The 27,247-nt window shown below is 45.5% G+C and overlaps 1 protein-coding gene across 1 annotated transcript in view; it reads right to left on the bottom strand.

Annotated features, from left to right (window-relative positions):
- The window catches only part of LOC120992016 (zinc finger protein 585A-like), a gene marked incomplete at its 5' end in the record, with an annotated part of 326,353 nt that overhangs the window by 43,352 nt on the left and 255,754 nt on the right, over nt 1–27,247 (bottom strand). The window contains one exon of the mRNA XM_040420780.1: nt 12,292–12,819. Coding sequence (XP_040276714.1) covers nt 12,292–12,819 — 528 coding nt within the window. The remainder of the gene's footprint in view (nt 1–12,291; nt 12,820–27,247) is intronic.

The raw sequence follows: 27,247 nt of genomic DNA, 5'->3' as shown, positions 1-27,247 counted from the left end.
AACTGTATATCTGTTTATCTAATCTCTTAACTTAACCTGTCCATTGAACCTGCTATTTAAATACCTCGGTAGCGCCTTCTATGATTCTATAGGAGCGACGCACCCTGCTTGGCTATTTATACCATTGTGTATGGTCGATTGGGGTGGTTGAGCTAGCCCATCTCTCTAACCCATTACTTCCAGAGGGGGCCCCTCTATGTTGTCCGATATACCACCCCCTAATGAAGGGGAAGGACATTGGGCTACACTGACACACCTTCAATGTGAGTCCCGATCATGTGACTTCTCTCTGTGATGCGGGGTACTCGAGCATGTGATCTTGGTGGCGGACTTATTCAGGCCCGCGCTGGTTTAAAAGAAGCCAGCATGGGCACTCGCTGCCATCACTGCCATACGAAGGAGGAGTGGACCATGAACTGGTGCACATGGAAAAGCTAAGTATTAGTTTTACTTACAATACAGTTTTTTCCTGGCTGGCTCCAGAATACTTGGAAGCGCCGTGGATTTGATATTTTTCTATTGTGCACATGTGTGTATCCTGTTGTGTATATTGGTCCCCTGATGACCTGGCTGACTGCCAGTTAAACGCGTCGGGACTGTTTCAATTGTTATACGATCTGTATGTTCTCTGATGAATGACACCTTTGTATTCTGACGAAGCTGGGCAGTCACTGTTATTGCTTGCAAGGGACACCAAGGGACATACAGAGAGGGCTTCACTTTGAGTTAGAACCTAGGGATATATCAGGGGAAGAGACCCAGTATCTGTCTCCCTCTTTATTTGTATCCCTATGTTTCGTAAACTCACCCTCTCAGCAAGTGTTTACATCTCACACTTGCCTCTATCCTCTACCATTTCACATCATTTGTTGGTGTATGACTACTAATGTACAGTACAGACCATAAGTTTGGACACACCTTCTCATTCAAAGAGTTTTCTTTATTTTCATGACTATTAAGGCATCAAAACTATGAATTAACACATGTGGAATTATATACATAACAAACAAGTGTGAAACAACTGAAAATATGTCATATTCTAGGTTCTTCAAAGTAGCCACCTTTTGCTTTGATTACTGCTTTGCACACTCTTGGCATTCTTGATGAGCTTCAAGAGGTAGTCCCCTGAAATGGTCTTCCAACAGTCTTGAAGGAGTTCCCAGAGATGCTTAGCACTTGTTGGCCCTCTTGCCTTCACTCTGCGGTCCAGCTCACCCCAAATCATCTCGATTGGGTTCAGGTCCGGTGACTGTGGAGGCCAGGTCATCTGGCGCAGCACCCCATCACTCTCCTTCATGGTCAAATAGCCCTTACTTTCAAAGTTTTCCCAATTTTTCGGCTGACTGACTGACCTTCATTTCTTAAAGTAATGATGGCCACTCGTTTTTCTTTACTTAGCTGCTTTTTTCTTGCCATAATACAAATTCTAACAGTCTATTCAGTAGGACTATCAGCTGTGTATCCACCTGACTCAACGCAACTGATGGTCCCAACCCCATTTATAAGGCAAGAAATCCCACTTATTAAATCTAACAGGGCACAACTGTGAAGTGAAAACCATTTCAGGGGACTACCTCTTGAAGCTTATCAAGAGAATGCCAAGAGTGTGCAAAGCAGTAATCAAAGCAAAAGGTGGCTACTTTGAAGAACCTAGAATATGACATATTTTCAGTTGTTTCACACTTGTTTGTTATGTATATAATTCCACATGTGTTAATTCATAGTTTTGATGCCTTCAGTGTGAATCTAAAATTTTCATAGTCATGAAAATAAAGAAAACTCTTTGAATGAGAAGGTGTGTCCAAACTTTTGGTCTGTACTGTATGTAGTCTCTAATCAAACTATTGGGCCTACTATTTTTATTCATTGACTATTAAAAGTTATTTTTTAACCCCTTAAGGACGGAGGGTGTACCGGTACGCCCTATTTCCCGAATCCTTAAGGACTCAGGGCATACCGGTACGTCCTAACTTTAAATCGCGATTGCGGCGCTGCAGGGGTTAATCGAAGAGGATGCCGGCTGAAATCATTTAGCCGGCATCCTGTAACAACGCCAGGGGGGGTCATTTGACCCCCCCATATCGGCGATCGCAGAAAACCGCAGGTCAATTCAGACCTGCAGTTTGTTGCGTTTCCGGTCCATTCGGGTCTCCGGTGACCCGATGAACCGGAAAAAGACTGCGATCGGTGGCGTGATTATACACCACCAATCACAGTCCGAAGATTTGAAGAGGCGGTGCTGGCCCTGGTGCTGAATGCCGTGGTCCAGGGTGCTGATTGGTGCAGGGGAGAGAGGCGCGAGATTCAAACTTCCTGCGCTCCTCTCTCCCCTCCTCTTCCTGTTCTGCACGAGCACCCTGCAGCACCCCCCCACCACCAGCCCCCCCACCACCAGCCCCCTTACTACCACTTTCTTTTTTTTTTTTTCCTGCGTGCGCTGACTGGCCGGCACTCATTAGTGTCCGTCCACTGTTAGCGCATCGCCCGCCCCACCGCTGATCAGCAAGTTTGAACTTTTTTTTTTTTTTCCTAACACTTCTCCATTTTTTTCTTTTTAGTACGCCCCCACACACACGCACATACAATAAAGGTTTACACACACGCAAATACCCATGGCACGCCGGATGTTCTCGGTGGAGGAGGCATACACCCAGATTGCCTCCGACTCTGAGAGCCCCAGTGAGGATGAGGATGACCCCACGTTCCTTTTGTCATCCGCATCCTCCTCCTCATCATCTGATGACGATGAGCCCCCAAGGCGGCGGAGACTCCGCCAGGCGGAGCCAGGGGCCCCACATGCTAGGGATCCTGTGGCCCACCCTAGTACGAGCCGCCCTGGGGTTCGTACTGGTTTCCCGGCCCACCAAATAAGCCCACCAGAGCCCCCTGCCGATGAACTTAGCTGGTGTCCCCCAGTGGACTTTGAGCCCGAGATAACGGATTTTGCTGGCAATCCAGGAATCCAGATTCCCACAGTGGGGTTTACTGAAATGGACTTTTTTTTTTTTTTTTCAGTAACCCATTTGTGAATCTGAGGGTGGAGCAGACGAACCTGTACGACCAACAGTTCGTTGCTCAGCACCCAGGCTCATTTTTGGCTAGACCCGGTGGCTGGATGGAAATTTTGGGGCCTCGTACTGCATATGGGTCTAGTGCAAAAACCCAGTGTCAGGCAAAACTGGAGTGGGGACGTCCTCTACCAGACCCCACTCTACAGTATGGCCATGACACGTCCCCAGTTTGAGGCCATCCGGAAATGTCTGCATTATTCCGATAATGCAGCATGTCCCCCCCGAGGTGATCCTGCGATGACCGTCTGATGACTCCAGACTGGTCTCTGAATCTGCTAAAGCACTCCTGAAGAAGAGGGCCTCAGACCCTCGAAATGCGTTGAGCCTTATATTTATTAAAATGATTGACCAGAAGCCACGTGTGTAGGCGGCATTCAATTATTTACATCTCTACAGGCGATCCTGGCCGGGGGGGAAAATAGTCTCAGGTGTCTTGAGTTTATCCTGATGACTGCCCCCCCTGTGAAGTGAGTGCATTTGATTTTATTATTATCATTATTTTATGATCTCTAACATAACCACTATAGAGCTGAAGTGTTTTTTTTTTCCTAAACTCCGAGCTCTTAAAATAGACCTAGGTGAAGGTCTTTTTTATATTCTATACACAAATAAGAATCAATCTGTATCCTCTTCACGACTAATAACCAAGTGATCTGGCGCCTGGTACGTGTTTCAAACTTTTTCCTCCACGGGTGTGAAAGGTTTTTCCTCCTTTCTCCTCTCCACACCGCCTATATCTCTTCTAAAATGGACAAGGGTAATTCTTGACCCACTGAAACACTTGAGCAGCCTATCTTGTTCCTTAATTGCAGACGAGCATAACTCCATATATACATATATATATATATATTTATATATATATATTGTTCTATATAGAACTCACCTCCGCCCCCTGGCGCCTCTGATAGCCTCTACTCTAGGTACCTATTCTGTGACTCCTGGTCTGTTTCTAAGACCAGGAAGTTCAAATTGTACCGTAATCCTCTTTTTATATTTCTACATTTTGTATAAGATACGGCCGGTCATCGATCACTTCGGGCCAAATTTGAGCAGGCCTACGTACCTGGAAGGGAGGTTGCGGTTGATGAGTCTCTCGTTGCGTTCAATGGGAGACTCAGTTTCCGCCAATACATTCCCACTAAGCAGGCGAGGTATGGCGTGAAGCTATACAAAATTTGTGAGAGTACCTCAGGGTACACTTACAAATTTTGTGTGTACGAGGGGCGAGATTCCCGTATTCAACCCCCAGAATGTCCCCCCACTCTGGGTGTTAGCGGGAAACTCGTGTGGGACCTTATGAACCCACTGCTGGATAAGGGTTACCACCTTTACGTGGATAACTTTTATACCAGCATTCCCTTGTTCAGGTCCCTTGCCGCCAGATCCACGTTCGCTTGTGGGACCATGCGGAAAAATCAACGCGGCCTCCCTGCCTACCCCCTCCAGGTACCTATCCCCAGGGTTGAGACCCGTGCCCTTACCAGTGGAAACCTGTTGCTGGTCAGGTATAAGGACAAGAGGGATGTCCTTATGCTGTCCACAATCCACGGTAACAGCATCACCCCTGTCCCTGTGTGAGGTACCGCGGCAACGGTCCTCAAGCCCGATTGTATCGTCGACTACAATCGGTATATGGGAGGAGTTGATCTCTCTGATCAAGTCCTCAAGCCATATAATGCCATGCGCAAAACCCGGGCATGGTACAAAAAAGTTGCGGTCTACTTGGTACAGATTGCCTTGTACAACTCTTTTGTACTATCCAGAAGCGCTGGCAGCACAGGGACATTCCTCCAATTCTATGAGGCAGTCCTCAAGGACCTGATCTTTTCAGACCGGGAAAGAGCAGGCCGGAGTACCTCGGGAACTGGAGGTGCCCGGATCGTCCCTGGCCAACACTTTCCAGGTGTGGTCCCCCATACTGGAAAGAAGGGACGAACCCAAAAAAAGTTCGTACTTTCCCATCCACTTCTACCCAAGGACGGGTGTTCTTGGAGATTAAGGCCTCATGCACACGACAGTATTTTTTTGCGGTCCGCAAAACGGGGTTCCATTGTTCCGTGATCCGTTTCTGTTTCCGTGTGTCTTCCTTGATTTTTGGAGGATCACCAGACATGAAGGAAAGTGAAAAAAAAATCGAATGAATCTGCTAAAATGTTTAAAGGCACAGTCGATACTGGATTGCCTGCTTCCTAATCTTGGTCTAACTTTTCGCCCTCACCTGTCTTTGTGTTGTCCTCATGACAAAAAACATGGGTGTCTGTGGGGACGGACAGTGGTCCGGGCACGGTCAACACAGAATACAATCCTCTCATGTGGTGTGGACGAGGAGTACCACACACAGCACAACACTCTCTCCCATATGTGTTCTGGGTAACTCAGAGTCTGCAGGTCCATCCCCCAGAACCATTATAGGGTGGCAAACTTACTTTTTCCTTTCTCTGTTGGGGAGGTGGTTTAACATTATCATGATAACATTCATAACACTTCCCACTTTCTCTGTCTTTCTACACCTCCTCTATACACCTTCCTCACTACTCACAGCCAGACTTCTGCCTGTTCTGTGAGCTTGTTATCTTTCAGCCACTCTTTATTTTCCCTACATGCTTTTTCTCACTACTCTGGATTCAGTTTACCATCGGGGGGCATGTCTACACCTTTCATTAGCTTGCTGCCTGTCTACATTCTTTCTTCCTTACTACTTCTGCAGCATCTTATCTCAAGGTTAGCATTCTTCAGCAAGAATCCTAGTAAAGGAAAAAACATAGAAGTTAAAAAATTTCATCTAATTAAACAATACTACAAGTAATAACTAATTATAGGTATACGTGTATCCTTCACTTACTGAGTTGAGTACTCTATGTGGTGCTACTTAGATCTGTGTATTGTTTCATGCTCGTAGTCATATTAGGAAAAAATAACAGTAACTAAGATGGCTGCTGGGCAGGGAGTGAAGTTTCCTCAGTTAAGATGGCCGCCAGGCCGGCCGGAAGTTGCAGGAGTTAAGATGGCAGTCAGGCTGGAAGTTGAATTAGTTAAGATGGCCGCCAGAGCGGAAGTTGGGACGTAGGGGGTGCCATCTTGTGTGATAACCGGATACAAAGAGGCCAAGGACGTGGTTTTGGCTCTGACATACTAAACAGGTCCTTGCCTTGTGATTATCTCTTAGTATGGCTGACATTGTACTCGCTATCACACATTCCAATATCATGACGTCACTCCACTCACAGTTGCGGCCCCCACTGTCTCCCTTCAAACAAGTACCCAGCTCTCCATCTCTATATGTTCTCTATCTCAGCAATCAGAGTTCCTTCGGGTTCTGCAACACCTTACACTCCCTGAAGTTAGAGGACATATTCACCAGGCAACAGAGACACGGTACCTCCCATAGTGCGGGTCACACAGATACACAGACAGACAAGACACAATACTCCCTCTGCGCTGCACCAAGCAAACCATCATCACTCAACTTTCCACAATGCTTCACATGCTTACTTCCTTTTTTTCGCGCTGTATACTCGCCCTCAAACAGAGACGGTGACTGTCCCATGAGTCCGCTCACTCACTTCTCACGCACAAGACAAAAAACAACTGGCACCTCCCCTCTTTAACAAGCAGGGCTTACCTCACTGGCAGGCAGGATTTATTATCCCCAACTCCCACGTCTGGTCTGCCGGTCAGACTACCCCCTCTGCCACTTTGTCTGGCAATTTCCCCAGACTCTCACAGGCAGAAATTTATTGTAGTCCGGTTCTTTGCACTCAGAGCGCAATCCACTGCCCAGGGTAATTCTTTTGCTCTGGTTAATTGCTACCTGGGAGGCGCCTGACACACAAAACACAGAGAGAAGTACCGACAGTAGAGCAAATTTTCCTTCTCAGTCTAAGGTTCTAGGGACCCAAGATTTCAACACCAGCAGTGTGATTTAAATTACAAAAATGTGTGGTCTCAAAAGGCAGGAAATGCTCAACCCCAAATGCAGTTGTGCATTTATGCTCGGGGGAGCAGATACTGCGCTTGTGGTCTGTTGCTAAGGGCGATCCCCAGCAAAAAATGCATACAGTGGAGGATGCCCGCAGCAGACCACAAGTGCCACAGAGACATCCTACACCAGATGGTAAAATGTGTGGGTGTGGAATGATATATAGAATAAATAGTTACAAGAATAGGTGCACTACTGTGGTGGATGCAAACAGTAACATCTGACTAAGCCCTCACTCTGAACCCTTACGCTGCTCTAATTTACCCACTGGCTCCTCCTTTTTAATAAACCAGCACCCGATTACCCCTGTGTTCTACACACTACCTAAAGTACACAAATCTATGAACCATCCTCCTGGGAGACCTATTGTGGCATCGACTGACTCCATTCTCCCCCACACCAGCCATTTTTCTAGTGAAGGTCTTGACACCACTTACCAAATCTGCACGTTCATACTTGAGGGATACCTCCCATTTTCTTACTGAGGTCAAATCACTACTCATTGATTCAGAGTGCATCTTTGTTACTTTTGACGTATGTAGCCTGTACACGTCTATCACTCATGATAAAGGGATCCACGCGGTAAACAACTGCTAACACAGAGCATATACAATAAAACTGAGAGAGACTTCTTCCTTTCACTCCATAGGGTTTTTGTTCCAGGATACATTCTACCAGCAGAAACGGGGGACTGCGATGGGTTCGCACGTGGCACCGCCTTACGCAAATTCATACATGGCCCATTTTGAAAGCACATTCATATATTCTCATGAATTATATAAATTAAATTGCATTTTTTGGTGATGTTTTATAGATATCTTCAGCGTGTGGCGGTGCGATGTGCGAACCCTTCTAGAATTCACCACCTACATCAACTCAATCTGGCCAGAACTCCAATTTACAGTACACCATGACCCACATAAAATCTCCTTTTTAGATACATGGGTTATAAAGGGGGTTGACGGACTGGTTCACACTGACCTGTATGTCAAAGTCTACTCACATTGCAAAGCAACCACCCTAAGTCCACAAAAAAGTCCCTCCCTTATTCCCAATATCAGAGGGTGAAGCGGATAGTTAGTGATAGAGAAAACTGTGAGGTCAGATTAAATAAAATGACTGATAAATTCTTAGCCAGAGGTTATCCCAAACCTTTACTGGTAGAACAAGGGGAGAAGGTAGATATGATACAGAGAGAATCACCAAGAAACCGTGCATTCCCTTTATTGTAAAATAGCACCCTTGGATGAATAAGATCAGGTCAGTCATCTATAAACACTGGAATGTGATAGCCCAGTCCTATCTACGGGTAGAAGAGTTCCAGAGACCACCAATGGTCTGTTACAAAAGAGCAAACAACAAGTAATAGAGGGTTTTCCAGACAAAGCACGCTCTCCACTCCAAGACATGGAACTTTTCCTTGCCTGAGTTGTATACATTGCTCCAGCATTATAAGAGGCACACACCTCACTTACCCACACACAGGAGAAAGAATACCTATACGAGGGACATTTACGTGCAACAGCCAGTTCATTGTATACATCCTAAAGTGCCCTTGCAGCTTGGTATATGTAGGGGAGACATCCATGAGATTAAAGGACAGATTTTCAAAACACAAATCCACCATACAAAAAGGAAACCTGATGTTACCCATTCCACATCACTTTCACTCACATAGACATACAATTGCGCAATTACGCTTCCAGATCATCGATAGTGTCTCCCAACCACGGTGTGGTGGCAACAGGCACAAACTCCTGCTCAAAAGAGAGGCTTACTGGATTCATCGTCTCCAGACACTGGAACCCAGAGGATTGAATCGGAACTATGCATTAAATAGCTTTTTATGACTTTCTTTGACTATGATGTTAATCACGTATATAGAATTTTTTTACAGCGGACATGAAATTAATGTATGAATACACATCGCCAAGATGGATTAGCTCTATGGATCATGATGACTTCTAATGATCACATCTTCCAATATGCTATAGACTCTTGGTGTTCAGTGACTTCCCCTCCCCCTCTTTCTTTTTTCTGTTTATTTTGTTGCAAGGACTACCTCACACAGGGTCTGAGGTTTGGCGGTTTATTTAAACATGTGCTGGTTCATTGTTTGTTCACAGTTTGATAAAGGCAGATTGTATGCCGAAACGCATCACTGGAATGTGACAATAAATCACAAGATTATATACCAACAGCGAATGCCGGTCCTTCTTTCATTTTACCTACCACACTTTGGGCCTCAATCTACCAAAAGATCATTTTTCCTAACTCATTCAGTTGAGTCAAGAGTATAACTTGGATACTTCCCCCACTGCAGTTTGTGTGTGTGTCTAGGACACTGAACTCTGCAAAGACCTGAAGAGGTTCAGTTTGACAGCCTGAAGTTTGACCAGCTTCTTTAACTATCTTGAAGCCTCTTTGATTAAATCATGAAGACCTTTGCCACACTCTGGTTTTCATTTCATGAAAAGTTCATTTTTATACTAACTCATTCAAATCAAGTCAAGGGTGTATCTGAAGACTTCCCCCAGTGCAAATTGTGTGTGTCTAGAGTACTCAGCTCTGCCAGAACCTGTGGAGACTCAACAGTACAGCCACTATATCAACCTAATGGTCTCTGAGACATAGGCCAGAAGACCTTGTCTTAGCCAGGTCTCCACTTAAAGGGCATACACAAGGATCAAGTAAATCTATTCAACTTGTATTCTATTAAGGGGTGGACAGTTCTAAACCACAGATTATCAGCCTCTTAGGCTTCCTGCAAGACAAATTTGGAAAAGTCTAAAGTTTGCCCATTCTGCAAGTTTATCCTTGTCACAATAGTCCTTGATGAAAAGGTTCCTGAAAGGTTTGCTAAGATGTAGCCTTCCATACTCTGAATCTGTGTCAAAATAGGATTTGACCTTAGTCCTAAAAGTTTTAAGATCATCTCCCTTTGAACCTCTGGAAGAGGGCCCACATAAATACCTAACCTAAAGAAGTTATTTCCATCTGGCCATGACATCTGCCATAAGAACAGGGAGATCCTAGTCTTGTCATCAGTGGATCTGTACTTCAGATTCCTTCTTATTCCAAAGGATTGTTCTTTGGTAATTATAATCAGGTCTCCTCCTTCCAGTGTCTGTTATGAGCTTTACTATAATGTTGAATATCATCTCCATTCCCTAGATCTTTCCAGATGTCCTGAGATCTATTTAGCCTGGAGTAAAGAGATCTGGAAGGTTGAGAATGTATTACTTCATTTCCGGAAGGAATAATAAGCTCTCGCATGCGCCATAGCTGCCAGGTGCCGACTGTTTCATACCGCAGACACCAGCAGCTAATGTCTGTGACTGGCGGTAAGAATAATATCAGACTTTTAACCCTTCAGATGCTGTGGTCAAACATGAGGATCAGGGGAGCTGGATGCATTGTGCGGCAGCCTCAGTCCTCCGTAATGAACTGAAGCTGCCGCATGTTAGCTCCTATGAAGTCCCTAATTGCTTTTTATAGATCCCTATGGGAACTATAATATACTGTAAAAAAAAAGTTACATTTTTTTTTAATCTAAAAAAATCACCCCCTTTCCCCAAAATATAAATAAAAAATGGAAACCATAAAAAAATACACATCATGGGTATCGCCGTGTCTGAAACTATTAAATATTTTTCAGATAGGGCAAATGGCAAAACGAAAAAAAAAAATCAAAATGGTTGATTAGCCATTTTTTTGGTCTCTTCGCATCCCACAATTTTTTTAAAAAAAAGTGGCCAAAAAAATACCCCAGAATGGTATGAATAAAAACTAATGATCATACCTCAAAAAATTAGCCCTCACACAGCTCTGTACACATAACTACAAAAAAGTTATAGAGGTCACAATATGGCGATGGAAAGAAAAAAAAACATTTTTTCAAAGTTTTTTCTTTCAATATTAAAATGGAAGAAAAAATATACATATGTGGTATCGCCGTAATTGTACTGACCTGGAGAATGAAAGTAACTGTTCAGTTTTACCGTATAGGGAAGACAGTAAAAACAAAACATAAAATTGTTGCGTAATAGCGTTATTTTTACAATTTCACCCCACATGGAATTTTTTTTTCCATCTCCCCACTACATCCTTTGCAATATTAAATGGTGGAATTAGAAAATGCAACTTGTCCCACAAAAAACAAGCGCTCATCCGGCTATGTAAACGAAAAAATTTAAATGTCCTGGAAAGGAAGGGAGTAAAAAACTAAAATGCAAAAAACCCTCCAGGGCTGAAACGGTTAACTGTAAGGATTAAAATATAAGTCATGAACAGAATATATGTCTTCCTAAACAGGATTTATCAGATGTTTTATAGAAGCCGTTATGTGACATTAATTAAGCTTTTATATCACCTGGTTGTTACCATGTACTTGGGTGCTCAATGTCTATCTGACCCAATCAGTAAAATGGAATATAATATAGCTGTATAGACAGGCACTCCACACCTCCTGAGGAAGGAGTCAGGTTCAGACTCCAAAACGCGTCTGGTGTAAAATCATGATACCCGCATACCCCTTGTGACTAACAGAGAACATTTGATCATATTCCTCCCTTGGAAGCGCTTCCATCCACAGCATTGTTTTCTCCTATTGATCGTTGTATCGGCCGAAAAGACCGGCACAACACACATGGGATGCTGAAGGACTGACATACCCACGTGTTGAACTTATCGGGAAATCCCAGAAGGTAAGCCGGACCGCACGAGCGGCTACAAGCCGTGAAGACTCCAATACAGGTAGCGGCAGCTCTGGATATTGTAAGCACAGCCACGTGGGACGCCAACATCCAACTGCCTGTATGTGTTCTTATATGTTATTTATGCATTTTAGGGGAAGATAAAGATACCTTCACTTGACTTTTATACTAATAGAAATTATCAATTGTACATTTATAGGAGCCTTTTTTTGTTTCTAGGGCCTTCCATGTTTGTGAAAACACACAATTTTATTTTTACTTAATTTTATTAATTTATTTTTATACAATTATTGTATACGTTGTGTATTTTAGCAATAAATATTTTTAGTATTCCCTGCATGCGACTAGGTGTGGAGTGCCTGTCTATTCAGCTCTATTATGTTCTGAAATGAAGACAATATCTATGACCCAGTGATATATTGTTCGTTCTATTGTGGCCATATGGCTTCACTCTTGTGTGACTTCACTAATGACCCCTAATTATGGCTTTAGAAGCAAAAACATTTTTCTCATTCTGAATGAAGCTTCTCTCCTGTATAATTTTTCTTATGTTTTAGAAGACTTGATTTATCTGAAAAACTTTTCCCACATTCTGAACATGAATATGGCTTCTCTCCTGTATGACTTCTCTTATGTGTAACAAGATTGGATTTCTGTGTAAAAAATTTCCCACATTCGGAACACGAATACAGCTTCACGTCTGTGTGACGTCTCTCATGTTTAACAAGATTTGCTTTCTCTGTAAAACATTTCCCACATTCTGAACACGAATATGGTTTCTCTCCTGTGTGACTTCTCTCATGTCTAACAAAACTTGATTTCTCTGTAAAACATTTTCCACATTCTAAACACGCATAAGGTTTCTCACCTGTGTGACTTCTCTCATGTGTAACAAGATGTGATTTTTGTCTAAAACATTTCCCACATTCTGAACATGAATATGGTTTCTCTCCTGTGTGACTTCTCTTGTGTTTAATAAGATTTGATTTATCTCTAAAACATTTCCCACATTCTGAACATGTATATGCTTTCTCTCCTGTGTGACATCTCTGATGTATAATAAGATGTGATTTAACTGTAAAACATTTCCCACATTCTGTACATGAATGTGGCTTCTCTCCTGTGTGACTTCTCTCATGTGTAACAAGATTTACTTTCTGGGTAAAGTATTTCCCACATTCTGAACATGAATATGGTTTCTCTCCTGTGTGAATTCTCTCATGTATAACAAGAATTGATTTCCGTGTAAAACATTTCCTACATTCTGAACATGAATACATTTTCTCTCCTTTGTGACGTCTTTGGTGTGTAGAAAGTCCTGAGCTGTTTGTGGATTCTTTATCACAATGAAACCTTTTAATCCTTTTCTGACTTGTACTTGCGGTAACAATCTGTGATTGGTCAGGAGAAGGTTCCTCATAATTAGGATTATATGACAGATCTGTTCTGTGAAGTTCTGGATGTACATTAAGGGTAATGAGGTTTTCTCCTGAAGAGCTCTGCAGGATATCTTCATCTAGTGGTAACATGACATTTTCACATTTCTTACTGGGATTTTCTGTTAACATAAAAATAAAAATGTGTTTTAAAGTTGTTGTTTTTTTTTTTTTTTGCAAACCACAGAGTAGACAAACTTATAATATTCCAATTCGGCTGGAAGTTGATCCAGCAGGAAGGAGAAGTGTTCATTCATTTGGACTTGTGATCCCAGCCTTACAAAGCTTCTATAACTTCCTGACAAAGTCCAGGATTCTGGTTTACACCAGGTCATGACTTTTATTACATACAGTAAATAATGAATTAACAAAACAAAAAAATTTGAAAATCCTGATCATGTCTGGAAAGGAGCCCTGCTCTCTGCCAACACATTGTGCCTTTCAACAGCAACTAGACATCATTTGAATAAAACAAGGAGCAGCATGGTTGGAGCTGGAGAAGTGGGGCCTAATGGTTTGGAGCTGGAGGGGGAACATAATGGTTTGTAGCTGGTGAAGGGAACATCATGGTTTGGAGCTGGTGAAGAGGGACATTATGGTTTGGAGCTGCTTTGCTGCCTCATGGTCTGGACACCCTGCAACCATTGGGTAAACACCTGGGCAGATTTTCTAATCCTGTTTAAAATGTACAGAGTAAATCTAGAGATGCTCCACATTTATCACAGGAGCTTGGGCTGGAGGACAGATCTGCTGGACAGCTACACAAGTCTGTCTACCTCTATACCACTTAGTGGTTGGCTTTTCTGTCACAATGGAGCATCATAAGCCCCGCCCCTGCAGAACCTGCCTGTTGTTTCTATATGTGGAACCTTAAAATCCCCCCTTTTTGGACAGATTAGAAGAGCAGCACAGATCAGTCACTGGTTATCTACCAGCAAGTTCACACAGAGCAGATCAGCTGCAGACATTTCTGTGACTGTCCCGCTGCCCTGAATGTGGCTTGTAATAATCCATGCACCTGCTGCAGAAACAACCCAATATATGGAAATGTCTACAATAAATGTGCCCTGTGTGGACACGCTCTAATGCAGCTGGAACATTCTGGGACATGCAGTTATTGCTAGAAGTCACACGTTCAGTCTGAAGGGGATGAGCAGATAATCGCTGAAGTGATGGACAACAGGATCACATTTAGCAATTTAAAGCCGATGCCAGACAAGAATTTTAATACAAATTCTTTCACATTTTATTGAGACACCAACGACTTACATAACACACGCCTGTTCTACATCGATGACAAACAGTCGTACATTAAACTCCATGTATAATCTACAATACAGAGTGGGCCATTTATATGGATATACCTTAATAAAATGGGAATGGTTGGTGATATTAACTTCCTGTTTGTGGCACATTAGTATATGTGAGGGGGGAAACTTTTCAAGATGGGTGGTGACCATGGTGGCCATTTTGAAGTCGGCCATTTTGAATCCAACTTTTGTTTTTTCAATAGGAAGAGGGTCATGTGACACATCAAACAATGCAACCCTCCCACTCTTCACACACTGATAGCAACACCGCAGGAGAAATGCTAGCACAGGCTTCCAGTATCTGTAGTTTCAGGTGCTGCACATCTTGTATCTTCACAGCATAGACGATTGTCTTCAGATGATACGAGATGTGCAGCACCTTAAACTACGGATACTGGAAGCCTGTGCTAGCATTTCTCCTGCGGTGTTGCTATCAGTGTGTGAAGAGTGGGAGAAGAGGGTTGCATTGACAATCCAACACAATGGGCAGCACATTGAACACATTTTATAAGTGGTCAGAAACTTGTAAATAACTCATGAAAGAATAAAGTTACGTTAAAACCAAGCACACCATTGTTTTTCTTGTGAAATTCCCAATAAGTTGGATGTGTCACATGACCATCTTCCTATTGAAAATACAAAAGTCGGATTCAAAATGGCCGACTTCAAAATGGCCGCCATGGTCACCACCCATCTTGAAAAGTTTCCCCCCTCACATATACTAATGTGCCACAAACAGGAAGTTAATATCACCAACCATTCCCATTTTATTAAGGTGTATCCATATAAATGGCCCACTCTGTATATACACAATGCAGAACACGGATTGTACAAGACGTCTCTGTAGTATAGTCTACTATACTGGCCCGATGGAGGCCAGAAGGACACGCTCTCATCATGTGACTGGAGCCCTATGGATATGACTGACATATAAAGAACACGTAGCCTCTAATGTAATGTGAGAAGAAACTGTGGAGCTCCTCCATTACATGTCACTGCACACACGTGTACACACTGCACATGACAGCTCTTACCCTGTGATATAAGAGGCTGGTGCTCCTCCATTACATGTTACTGCACACACGTGTATACACTGCACATGACGGGTCTTACCTTGTGATATAAGAGGCTGGTGCTCCTCCATTACATATCACTGCACACACGTGTATACACTGCACATGACGGCTCTTACCCTGTGATATAAGAGGCTGGTGCTCCTCCATTACATGTCACTGCACACACGTGTATACACTGCACATGACGGCTCTTACCCTGTGATATAAGAGGCCGGTGCTCCTCCATTACATGTCACTGCACACACGTGTATACACTGCACATGACGGCTCTTACCCTGTGATATAAGAGGCTGGTGCTCCTCCATTACATGTCACTGCACACACGTGTATACACTGCACATGACGGGTCTTACCTTGTGATATAAGAGGCTGGTGCTCCTCCATTACATGTCACTGCACACACGTGTACACACTGCACATGGCGGCTCTTACCTTGTGATATAAGAGGCTGGTGCTCCTCCATTACATGTCACTGCACACACATGTATACACTGCACATGACGGCTCTTACCCTGTGATATAAGAGGCTGGTGCTCCTCCATTACATGTCACTGCACACACGTGTATACACTGCACATGACGGCTCTTACCTTGTGATATAAGAGGCTGGTGCTCCTCCATTACATATCACTGCACACACGTGTATACACTGCACATGACGGCTCTTACCTTGTGATATAGGAGGCTGGTGTCCTCCATTACATGTCACTGCACACACGTGTACACACTGCACGACGGCTCCTACCTTGTGATATAAGAGGCTGGGGCTCCTCCATTACATGTCACTGCACACACGTGTATACACTGCACATGACGGCTCTTACCTTGTGATATAAGAGGCTGGTGCTCCTCCATTACATGTCACTGCACACACGTGTATACACTGCACATGACGGCTCTTACCTTGTAATATAAGAGGCTGGTACTCCTCCATTACATGTCACTGCACACACGTGTATACACTGCACATGACGGCTCTTACCTTGTGATATAGGAGGCTGGTGTCCTCCATTACATGTCACTGCACACACGTGTATACACTGCACATGACAGGTCTTACCTTGGGATATAAGAGGCTGGTGCTCCTCCATTACATGTCACTGCACACACGTGTATACACTGCACATGACGGGTCTTACCTTGTGATATAAGAGGCTGGTGCTCCTCCATTACATGTCACTGCACACACGTGTACACACTGCACATGACGGCTCTTACCTTGTGACATAAGAGGCTGGTGCTCCTCCATTACATGTCACTGCACACACGTGTATACACTGCACATGACGGCTCTTACCTTGTGATATAAGAGGCTGGTGCTCCTCTATTACATGTCACTGCACACACGTGTATACACTGCACATGACGGCTCTTACCTTGTGATATAAGAGGCTGGTGCTCCTCCATTACATATCACTGCACACACGTGTATACACTGCACATGACGGCTCTTACCTTGTGACATAAGAGGCTGGTGCTCCTCCATTACATGTCACTGCACACACGTGTATACACTGTACATGACGGCTCTTACCTTGTGACATAAGAGGCTGGTGCTCCTCCATTACATGTCACTGCACACACGTGTATACACTGCACATGACGGCTCTTACCTTGTGATATAAGAGGCTGGTGCTCCTCCATTACATGTCACTGCACACACGTGTATACACTGCACATGACGGCTCTTACCTTGTGATATAAGAGGCTGGTGCTCCTTTATTACATGTCACTCCACACACGTGTATACACTGCACATGACGGCTCTTACCCTGTGATATAAGAGGCTGGTGCTCCTCCATTACATGTCACTGCACACACGTGTATACACTGCACATGGCGGCTCTTACCCTGTGATATAAGAGGCTGGTGCTCCTCCATCATGGCCTCCTTGTACAGATCCTTGTGTCCTTCTATATACTCCCACTCCTCCATGGAGAAATAGACAGTGACGTCCTGACACCTTATAGGAACCTGACAACACAATGACACCGTCATCATTCAGACCCCTCCAGTGCTGTTACTGGAGAATTTCCCAGCATTCCCAGCAGTGTCACCTCTCCAGTCAGCAGCTCCATCATCTTGTGGGTGAGTTCTAGGATCTTCTGCTCATGTATCAGGGGGTGAGGGGGAGGCTCTGTGATGGGGGGAGGGCTCCTGCTCCGCCCTCCTGACTCCTGGAGATGGATGATGGGAGTCACACACTCCCCCGATGTCTTCTTCACTATTGTGTACTCCTGTGGATGGAGAGAGACACTTAGGGAATAAACCCTTCAGGGGCCATGTGCTCTCCTCCGGCCCTCTCCTCCTGGTACAACGTGCCTACTTACCTCCTCATGGCTCCTACAACATGACTATCGGTCACTGGTCACATGACACATCACTCACCATATTGGGGGCTGATCTTCAGGTTCTCCATCACTTGGAAGGTCTGGAGGCCGTTCTCCAGGACCCTGGACTCTTCCTATCACTTCCTATGATGGATTCTCCTTCCCGATGTCTGACTTGTTACAGAATACAATACAGAGGAGAGAAATCTAGAAAAGTTTACCTCTCCGCTCAGCAGGGAGATGATCTCCAAGGTGAGGTCTAATATTCTTCTGCTGATCTCCTTCCTGTCCATCCTTGGTGGTCATTCAGGAGAAGAGGAGAGAACTGGAGGAGCTGGAGGCTTCTAGTACTGCAGGCGCCTTTATGAGAAGAGGAGAGGAAATCATCCAGGGGACAAGACCAGATGTCACCTCCAGAACCGCACTTCCTGAGCCTGGAGGGGCCCCGCTTCTCAGGGCCCCCACCACATGGATTCCAGGGGCCCCAACATGGAGATCTCTGGTGTCTCCACAGGAGATAAATGTCTGATAGATGCAGGTCCCACCTCTGGGCTGTGCTCAGCTGTGTCCACAACTCCTAGAGAAGAGACTGGAGAGAGCTGAGCTCAGGCCGGGCCCCGCTCCATTCATTCTCCTCCTGGATGCAGGGGCCCCTCACCAGGACAGTCAGGGGCCAGAGAATGATGACAACCCCCACTATCCCCACTACTCCTCCCCCATCATACTAAGCTGAGGAGCAGAGAAGGATTCCTTGTGTGTAATGGAGGAGAATCTCCAGAGGTGACATGTCTGAGCTCTCCACCACACTGTCTCCTCACAGCTCATCTTACCTGCAGGCTGGAGGAATGGCTGATACCAGAGAGAACAAGAGCCCTGACTACCGACCAGGACCTGCCCAGTATCTGCTGCACTGCCAGAGCTGAAGGACCTGGGGTGACGTCACTGTCATGTGATCAGGGGGCGGGGCTCAGCAGTGGAGAGGAGAAGTGGTGAAGGACCTGAAGTGACGTCACCGTCATGTGATTAGTCCAGGAGGCGGGGCTCTGTAGTGACATGGATGAGAGGACTGTAATGATGATCATGTGACATCAGGGGGCGGAGCTTTGCATGGAGAAGCGATGAGTCTAGTGGCTTTTCTCTTAGAGCTAAAACAATGCTGGGAGTTGTAGTTCTCTCCTTTGATATCCTATAATAACACCCTGGATATGCTGGGACTTGTAGTTCTCTCATCTAATGCTGTAGCTGTGGTGAATTCAGCCGACTTCTGGGACGTGTAGTTCAGTTTCGGGAGGAGAATGTGGTCCTTCATGGTGCTGACCTACGAGCTACTTGTACAAATGAGAAGTGACTTTACGGCTCCGGAATTCAGGCTCCGGGGCTTCATAAATCACCCAATTGTCTGTAAGGAGGTGATGCTGAGAGCTGGAGCCCACACCACGAGAAAGGACGTGAAGACAAACCTGCCGGTTATTGGCTGCAGCCGACGTCTTAGAGGAGTCTCTCTGAGAAGAGAAGCAGCATAACGGGACAACAAAGATGTCCTCTGTAGACAATCCTCCACAACTGATGGGTCTTTGCCCTGACATTCACTCTAAGAGGCTTCGTAGGCCTGAGGCCTATAAGGCAGTGAGTCCTGGCGCAGGAACGCAGCACTGTGATGTCATCACAACTGCTCACAGCGTCTCTGGCCATAGGCCGGAAGATACCTGCGGGCGGCATCACGGATGGCGGGAAACGGGACGTCACTGGGTCGTGTAGAGCAAGAGGGACAGGTCACCGCTGCGACCGGCGATTGGCTGCAGCAGTCACGTGACGACCGTCAGCAGAATGTTGATTCCCAGAGATCCGGGACCAGTGGAGGCGGCCGTGGAGTGGTGCAGCCAGAATCCAGCGGCGGGGACCAGGTATGAACCCCACCACGGGTCCAGCCACTCTGAGGAGGATGCAGAGCCAATGCACAGACAGGAGCAGAAGAACCATTTCTGGACTGATATTAGAAGCTGAAGACACCTTGGGAATAAAGCCAGGTAAAGGGCTAAGAAGCAGATGGGGCAGCAGATCTGGGAGGTTCCTGACAGGACAGAGCTTGGAGATCACTCGCTCTTCTTGCTGAAGTTATGGCAACAAGGAAAAGATTCTTTAAAGGTAAGTATTAATATTGATGTGTCACCGTGGTCCATAGGGTGTGGTATTACACTGTCAGCATTATGTCTGTGTACTGCAGGAGATTACAGGGAATTATACATCATTATAATGCTGTGTGATGCTGCTGTGCTGCCCTGAGCGGAGGCCAGAACGGGACTTCTCACTGACACTGCGAGATCCTCACATTCACCTCAGTCCGGTGTGTCCGGCCTCACAGGAGTCAATAGGCAGATCCCACTAATACTCCACAGGCAGTTTATAAAGAGGGATTTTATACAAAATGTTTTTCTTGGAATCCCATCTTACAAATCAGGAGTCAATTTACTTAACCGAATGTGCAGAGCTCTAGCACCGGCCTGGTGGGAAAGGAGGAGAGTCTAATAGCACGGCAGAGTCCTCATAAGGAGAAATAGACTTCTGGATAATCTTGCAACTCCCGGATCCACTTCTGGGCAGATTCCTAAGAAGAGCAGTCTTTGGGATCCGATTTATAAGCAGACTTTCTTGTCGATTTCCTTGTCTGTGCAGAGTAGTGATGAGCGGCAGGGGCAAAATTCGAATTCGCAATATTTCGCAATTTTTTTTTTGTGAATATTCGCCATATATTCGAGAATTCACAATTATTTTCTTGATTGCGAAAACCGTCAATGTAATATGCGCGTATTGCGCATGAGCAATACAGGCGTGGCCTAGTTTTGCTACATTTTTCAAACTGCCAGAAGTTCCCTAAGACTGGAGAAGATGGTTGGCAGCAACTTTCGCAAATGTGAGGAAGAACTCCTGATCACTGTAAGTAATTTTACAGCACTGTTTTTTATTACATTTCGCATGCACGGCAGAACAATAGCTTTATATGCAGATAGAGTGCTCCAATATATTTGCAATCGCGCAAATCGGCACTAATGATGCACATATTTTAGGTGCAATACATAAAACTTCACATTATTGTAAGATAGGGTCAGAGCTGAGTGACAGTATGATACAAAGGCCACCATGTACTTGACCTGACCGGTGTCACCCCTAGGACACTTCAACTGAAAATCGGAGAAAACCACCCACGCTCGGTGGTATGCCCTTAATGTACTGCCCGACAATGATTTAGTGATAAGTGAACTGGCGACCACCATCAGAGAATCTAATCCAATACCAGCAGCCGCCAGTCCTGTACCGGGGTGCCCACTGCGTCCGCTTCTGGATTCTGTAAGAAAAAGCGTGGAAAATCAAAACGAGACAAAGCATCGGCTGCAACATTGCTCACCCCATCCAAAAACAGGGCATGAAAACGAAACCCCTGCTCCAGAGCTATCCAGGTCAACCTGCGCATGAAAGACATGATGAGTAAAGATTTGGATCTACCCTTATTTATGTTGTCAGTGTGGAAAACCACCGTGTGACCCGACCACCTGTGCCCCCAAACTATAGCAGCTGCCAAGATAGGATAGATCTCAAACAATGCCGACGTCTGAGAAAAACCCGGCATCTGTAGTACCTCCGTGGGCCATGAGCCGGCGAACCAGTGTGAGCCAAATATAGCAGAGAAACCTGCCGAGGCAGCCGCATCTGAAAATACGTGTGGGGAATCGATAGTAGCCCTCGGAACAAACATGGAGATGCCATTCCACCCACTGAGAAATCTGTCCCACATGAACAGATCTGCCCGGGCGTTGGCATTAAGATGAACTGATGCATCCAAATCACTGGTTTCTTGCAGTAACACTAACAACCTTGAAATAAATGACCTACCCTGAGGAATGATCCTCATGGCAAAGTTTAACATGCCCAACAGAGACTGTAACTCTCTTTTAGTGCAGACCTGAGAAATGACCAAGGAACGGACACCTGACTTGATCCTGTCGAGTTTCTCTTGGGGCAGACTAGCCGACATCTCGCATGAATTTAAGGAGATCCCTAAAAACGTGATGACTTGCGCAGGCCCTTCTGTTTTGTGATCAGCCACCGGAATGTTTAACTGCTTAAAAACTTGCAAAATAACTTGCAAGTCAACAGGCGCCTGTGAGGGGCTCTTAATCAACAAAAAATCGTCAAGGTAATGAATGATGTTCTGGCAACCCCGTACCTCCAACAAAATCCACTCCAGCGCCTGCGCTAATTTGTCGAAAAGACTGGGGCTGCTTTTGGAACCAAAGGTCAATTTAGTGGCAAAATAATATGCATCTCTCCACTTGATACCATGCCACTGCCAGAGAGATGGGCTAATGGGCAGCAATTTGAATGCATCAGAGATATCAGCTTTGGACAGCCAAGCACCCTTACCTGTCTGCAGAATGACCTGGATAGCCTGGCCCACAGAAGTATATTTCAAAGAAAACTCCTCAGACGGGATCAACGAATTGAGACTTGGGACGTGAGAAGAATGAGGAGCAGACAAATCATAAATCAAACGAAAACCGGGCTCACCCTCCATGTGTGAAAAGGAGGGGACTGGAAAGGACCTATGACAAAGCCCTTGTCCAGCTCACTCCTCAACAATTCGTCCACCAGACCAGCATGTTTGGAAGCAGACTGAAGGTTAGGGCATTCAAAAGTCTGCTCTGGCAAGGTGATGAGCCCAGTGTGGAACCCGCAGGAAAACCCTTCCACCAGGAATGAACGGAACGGCTGAACCGGGTGAAGCCGCAGTAGCTGGTCTAATAACTCCATGTCCACCCGGCTCAGTCATGCCGACTTCAAGGTGCAGACCATGACCGGATGTGCCCTGAAACACGTGGCACAGACGTGCAACAACCTACACTGACTGTAGTTGCAAATGGCATAATTAAAATTGTTGCACAGCTGGGCTTTGCCTAAAAAATGAATTGGTCTCCCTAGTCTATCATGCTGAGCTGACTGCTGACTAGGACCCGGGTTGGGTGTTCCCCTGGAGGTACTGGGAACAGCTGTAAGGTCAGCCAATGGACACCAAATGGTAGTATGGGCAGGAGACTGACATGTGGCGCACACCGGGGATTTCAAACTGGCGAAGTGCCTGCAAAACAGCTCCATGTCAATGTTGCTCCAGTTTGTGACTACCTGAAACTGGGCCCAAATGGCTGCCGCTTTGGCCGAGAAGGACCTATGATAGTCATAGAACGCTGAACCCCCGTACTTATGTGCCAGATCCACCACCCTGTAAAGGTAAGTGTCCAGCTCTTCTCTCCTGTGGGGGCTGGCGGAACACAAAACGTCTCTGAACAGACTGAAGGCCAGGACAAATTCAGCTAGTGACAGTTTGCGGGCAAGCCTGGGGTCCTTGGTTTTGAGCACCACCGACACCTCGCTATAGCCGAAGGATTTATTCTCCGCCACGTCATGGGATGCTATTAACAAGGACGCCAGGTTGACATCCTTGCCCTCCAAGATATCCCTCTTAATACTAGGACTGACAAAATACACTGGCGCAACTGAAGGTATCCCACCACCCTGTGACAGATTGGGTGTTGGTACCAAAGTAGATGTAGTACCTGCTACGACAGTCGGAGGTGCCGCAACTCTGGTTGGCCCGACTACTAGGGGGGGGTCGCGATGCTGCTCCATCACCTCCATCCGGGTTTGTAAATCCTGGATGGAATTTGTGAGCGCGTTCAACACTGCGTGTATCTGCAACAACGAGGTGTTGATGGAAGTGTCACTGTTCGTAGCAGGTCTGACTGGTGGTGTACCGGGAAAGAGTAATTTGAATAGTTCCGCCTTTCTGGCAGTAGCCGCGAACGGAATGCCTCTCCTCAGCAGTTCGGCAGTCAGTTTAGGTACTGTCCATGACCTGAGAGATGGGATGCTACCATGTTCGGACCCTCTGCCTGGAGATGGAGCAAGGACGCAAATTCCTCAATATCAGAAGGCTGAGACATGACCACTGAAACAACCAAACTAAAATAACTTGTTAACCCTGCGACCTGCTGCCCGCAAGCTGGCAGACAAGGTGACAGACTAGAAAACGCCCCCCTCCTCCCCCGCAGCGTGATACGAATGAACGAGAAGCCGACGAGGCTGACGGGAAGTATGTTAGTCGTTTCCACTGACGTATGAAGCGAGCCCGAGTTTTAGATCTGCGACGTAACAGATCAATTATAAACGAATACTGCGGGCTAAATGAACCTACAGACGTGGTAGGTAAGTATAGGAATTGTGGAAAACAGACCGTATGACACTAGTCTACGAGATATGAGACAACGTGTGCCTGACTGCCGTGACAGCGTGGTTGTACTAGCAAATGAACCTATCCTAGCGGTGTCAGCATGAAGTTTCGAGGAAAAAATTTTTTTTGATTTATTTTATATTTTTTTATTCTTTCCACTTTCTTTCCTTCGACGTCAAAAGCTAACCGATGTGAGGAAAATACTGGCTAAAATAAGCATGTACTGTATGTAAATGCAAAATGGTGTGCACAACTTGATGAAACTTGCAAGCAACCCCAAGGAATAGCACCTGATGCAGCTACCGGAGCCCTTTCAAACAATGCCCAGGTAACTTGCAACCCCACACATGCACTTAAGGAATAGCCATAGAATGTTGCAGCAGTGCTAAGCAGATATGAACCTTATGTGTTGCAATGCTGCCACCTAGTGCCATGCCCAGAATTGCATGTGAGAGATATGAGACGAGGAGCGATCCTCCAGCGTACCTCCCCCTGCCTCCCTCCCTGCTACCCTCCCTCACCTACCCACACCCAGTTTGCACAAACCAGCGATTCTGGACGTAAATCCTGTGGAATTCTGGCAAGAAGAAAAGTTTCCACCCGGCGTCTGAAAGCTCTGACTCGTGGGGCGCTTGGTGATAACTGACCCAGAAGTAGGCACGGACGTCCGAAGCAGCCGACGTGCTGCCTGTGTGAGCGTAGCCGAATAAGAAGGTACCGGCTCCTCCCACAAATCCAGGCTAGCCAACAGCTAGCCTTCAAACATACACAACGAGGTAGAGATATAAGATGTAACCGGCTGATTTTGTATGTTTCACACACACATAAATATATATATATGTGTGTGTGTATGTGTATATTGTAGGAAGGCGCAGGGGTCCGTCATTGACGGAAGGTATGTGTCACCGAGGTTCCTGGCCTCGGTGAGATAAGAACCGGTAATTTTGTGTGTCAGTGGAAGCTAGTGCTCGCTGACAATGTTTTACTTAGTATGGCTGTAAAGCCAATTCAGGCCGGTTCTTATTGGGAGCAGCCAAAGAGCAGGGTGGGTGGCTGTTCCCCATGTCGAAGCTAGGTTTTGGGCTGGGGTTTAAAAGTCCAGCCAGCAGCTCAGCTGGGTGTGGAATGAACCTCCAGGTGATAGTGGAGCTCTGTGTTTTGGGAGCTGAGGAGTTTTGCCATACTGCAAGGCTGAGAGCTGCCAGCTGGAAGCCAGGCGCCCTAAAGCCTGCTATGGACTGCCAGGTGACGTGTTTTTGAGTTCTAGGGACTTTTGCTATGTGAATTAACACGAGGATTCCTGTGGTTTTGCCTCTGTATTGCGTCCACTTACCTTGCCTACCAGAGCAAATCCCTACAATATATACATAAACTGCAATCATCATTCTTTATTACAGTAAAGGGCCCCGTCCATCATTACATTAGATACATCCCCCACTTAATTTGCATTTGTTATGAGTTCTGAGATGTTTGTCTAAATTGTGAACATTGTGTTATTACTGGTGTTCCTGTTCCCTCGGTCCACCGCAGGCCTTCCACAGAGGATCTGGAGGTTGTGGTGGTCTCCGCAGAGGAGGGAGAGCAGGCCAGACCCTCCCAGCATGAAGATGTGCCACCCCCATTTGATGTAAATGAAATGGTGGAGGTGGAGGCGGAAGAGGCCGGACCCTCTGAGCAGCCAGATCCCCCCCAGCTCCTGATGAGGAGGAGGGGGATGTCTGCAGCCCCCGCCAGGAGGGTAAATATGTGCACACAGCAATATAATTCTGTATCCATAACATGTACAAAAACATTAAAAGGGCCAACAATCAGGGGACAACACACACTACAGTAATAGAAAACAACAACACTGGACACTAGCTCTGTAATCTACAAAAAAAACATTAACTAACCAACTACATATTATACTCTACTGAACTATCACTAACTAACCAACTATATAATTATCATAAATATCATTAACTAACAAATTGCGATGTACACCTGCAGTGCTTTAACAAATACTCCACACAATGCACTAATTGCTTCTTAATCTGAATTGCAAGTCATTTTAATTTTTTTTTTCATCCTAACAGTAGTCGTTAAATTAAAAATAAAAATCAGACAGCTGCAGCAGGACAAGAAAGCCATGCACGGGATCCGGGAGCAGCTGCGGAAGATACGGGAGCAGCAGCGGAATCTTGATAGAATGGTGCAGCAGTTGGAGGACCTGCACTGTAATGGTATGCAGGAGTTGTTAGACCTGTATGACCAACTCAAACAGTTCCCTTAGAGCCATATTTGTTGCTCAAACTTATAAATAAATAGTTTTTTTCAATTCTAACGTGTGCTGTCATTTTTTTATATTGTTATGTTTTTGTATAATTTTAACCGATAAGGTTGCAGTAAGGCCCCTTTAGTCCAGGGGCAAGCTCATCAGTATCAGGACAGAAAGCAGCAGCAGGTAAATGGTAACGGTGGAGTATAAGGCCTACACATAAATTAGCAGGAACAGGTCAGAAAGCAGTAGCAGGTAAAGGTAACGGTGGAGTATAAGGCCTACACATAACTCAGCAGGATCAAAACAGAGAGCATCAGCAGCAGGTACATGGTAACCGTCGAGTATAAGGCCTACACATAACTCGGCCAAAATAATCAGGATAGATAGCAACAGCAGGTAAATGGTAACTGTGTAGTATAAGGCCTACACATAGCTTGGCCAAACTCAGCAGGATCAGGACAGACTTTAGCAGCAGGTAATTGGTAATGGTGGAGTATAAGGTCTACACATAGCTTGGCCAAAAGCATCAGAACAGACATCATCAGCAGGTAATTGGTAATGGTGTAGTATAAGACCTACACACAGCTCGGCCAAAAACATCAGGACAGACAGCAGCAGGTAAAGGTAATGGTGTAGTATAAGCCCTACACAAAGCTTGGCCAAAAACATCAAGATCAGGACAGCAGCAGGTAAAGGTAACGGTGTAGTATAAGGCCTACACATAGCTCTGCCAAAAACATCAAGATCAGGACAGACAGCAGCAGCAGGTAATTGGTAACGGGGTAGTATA

The sequence above is a fragment of the Bufo bufo genome, chromosome 2 (genome assembly GCF_905171765.1).
Source record: "Bufo bufo chromosome 2, aBufBuf1.1, whole genome shotgun sequence".
Lineage (NCBI taxonomy): Eukaryota > Metazoa > Chordata > Amphibia > Anura > Bufonidae > Bufo > Bufo bufo.
This window is presented reverse-complemented; position numbering and strand designations above follow the sequence as displayed.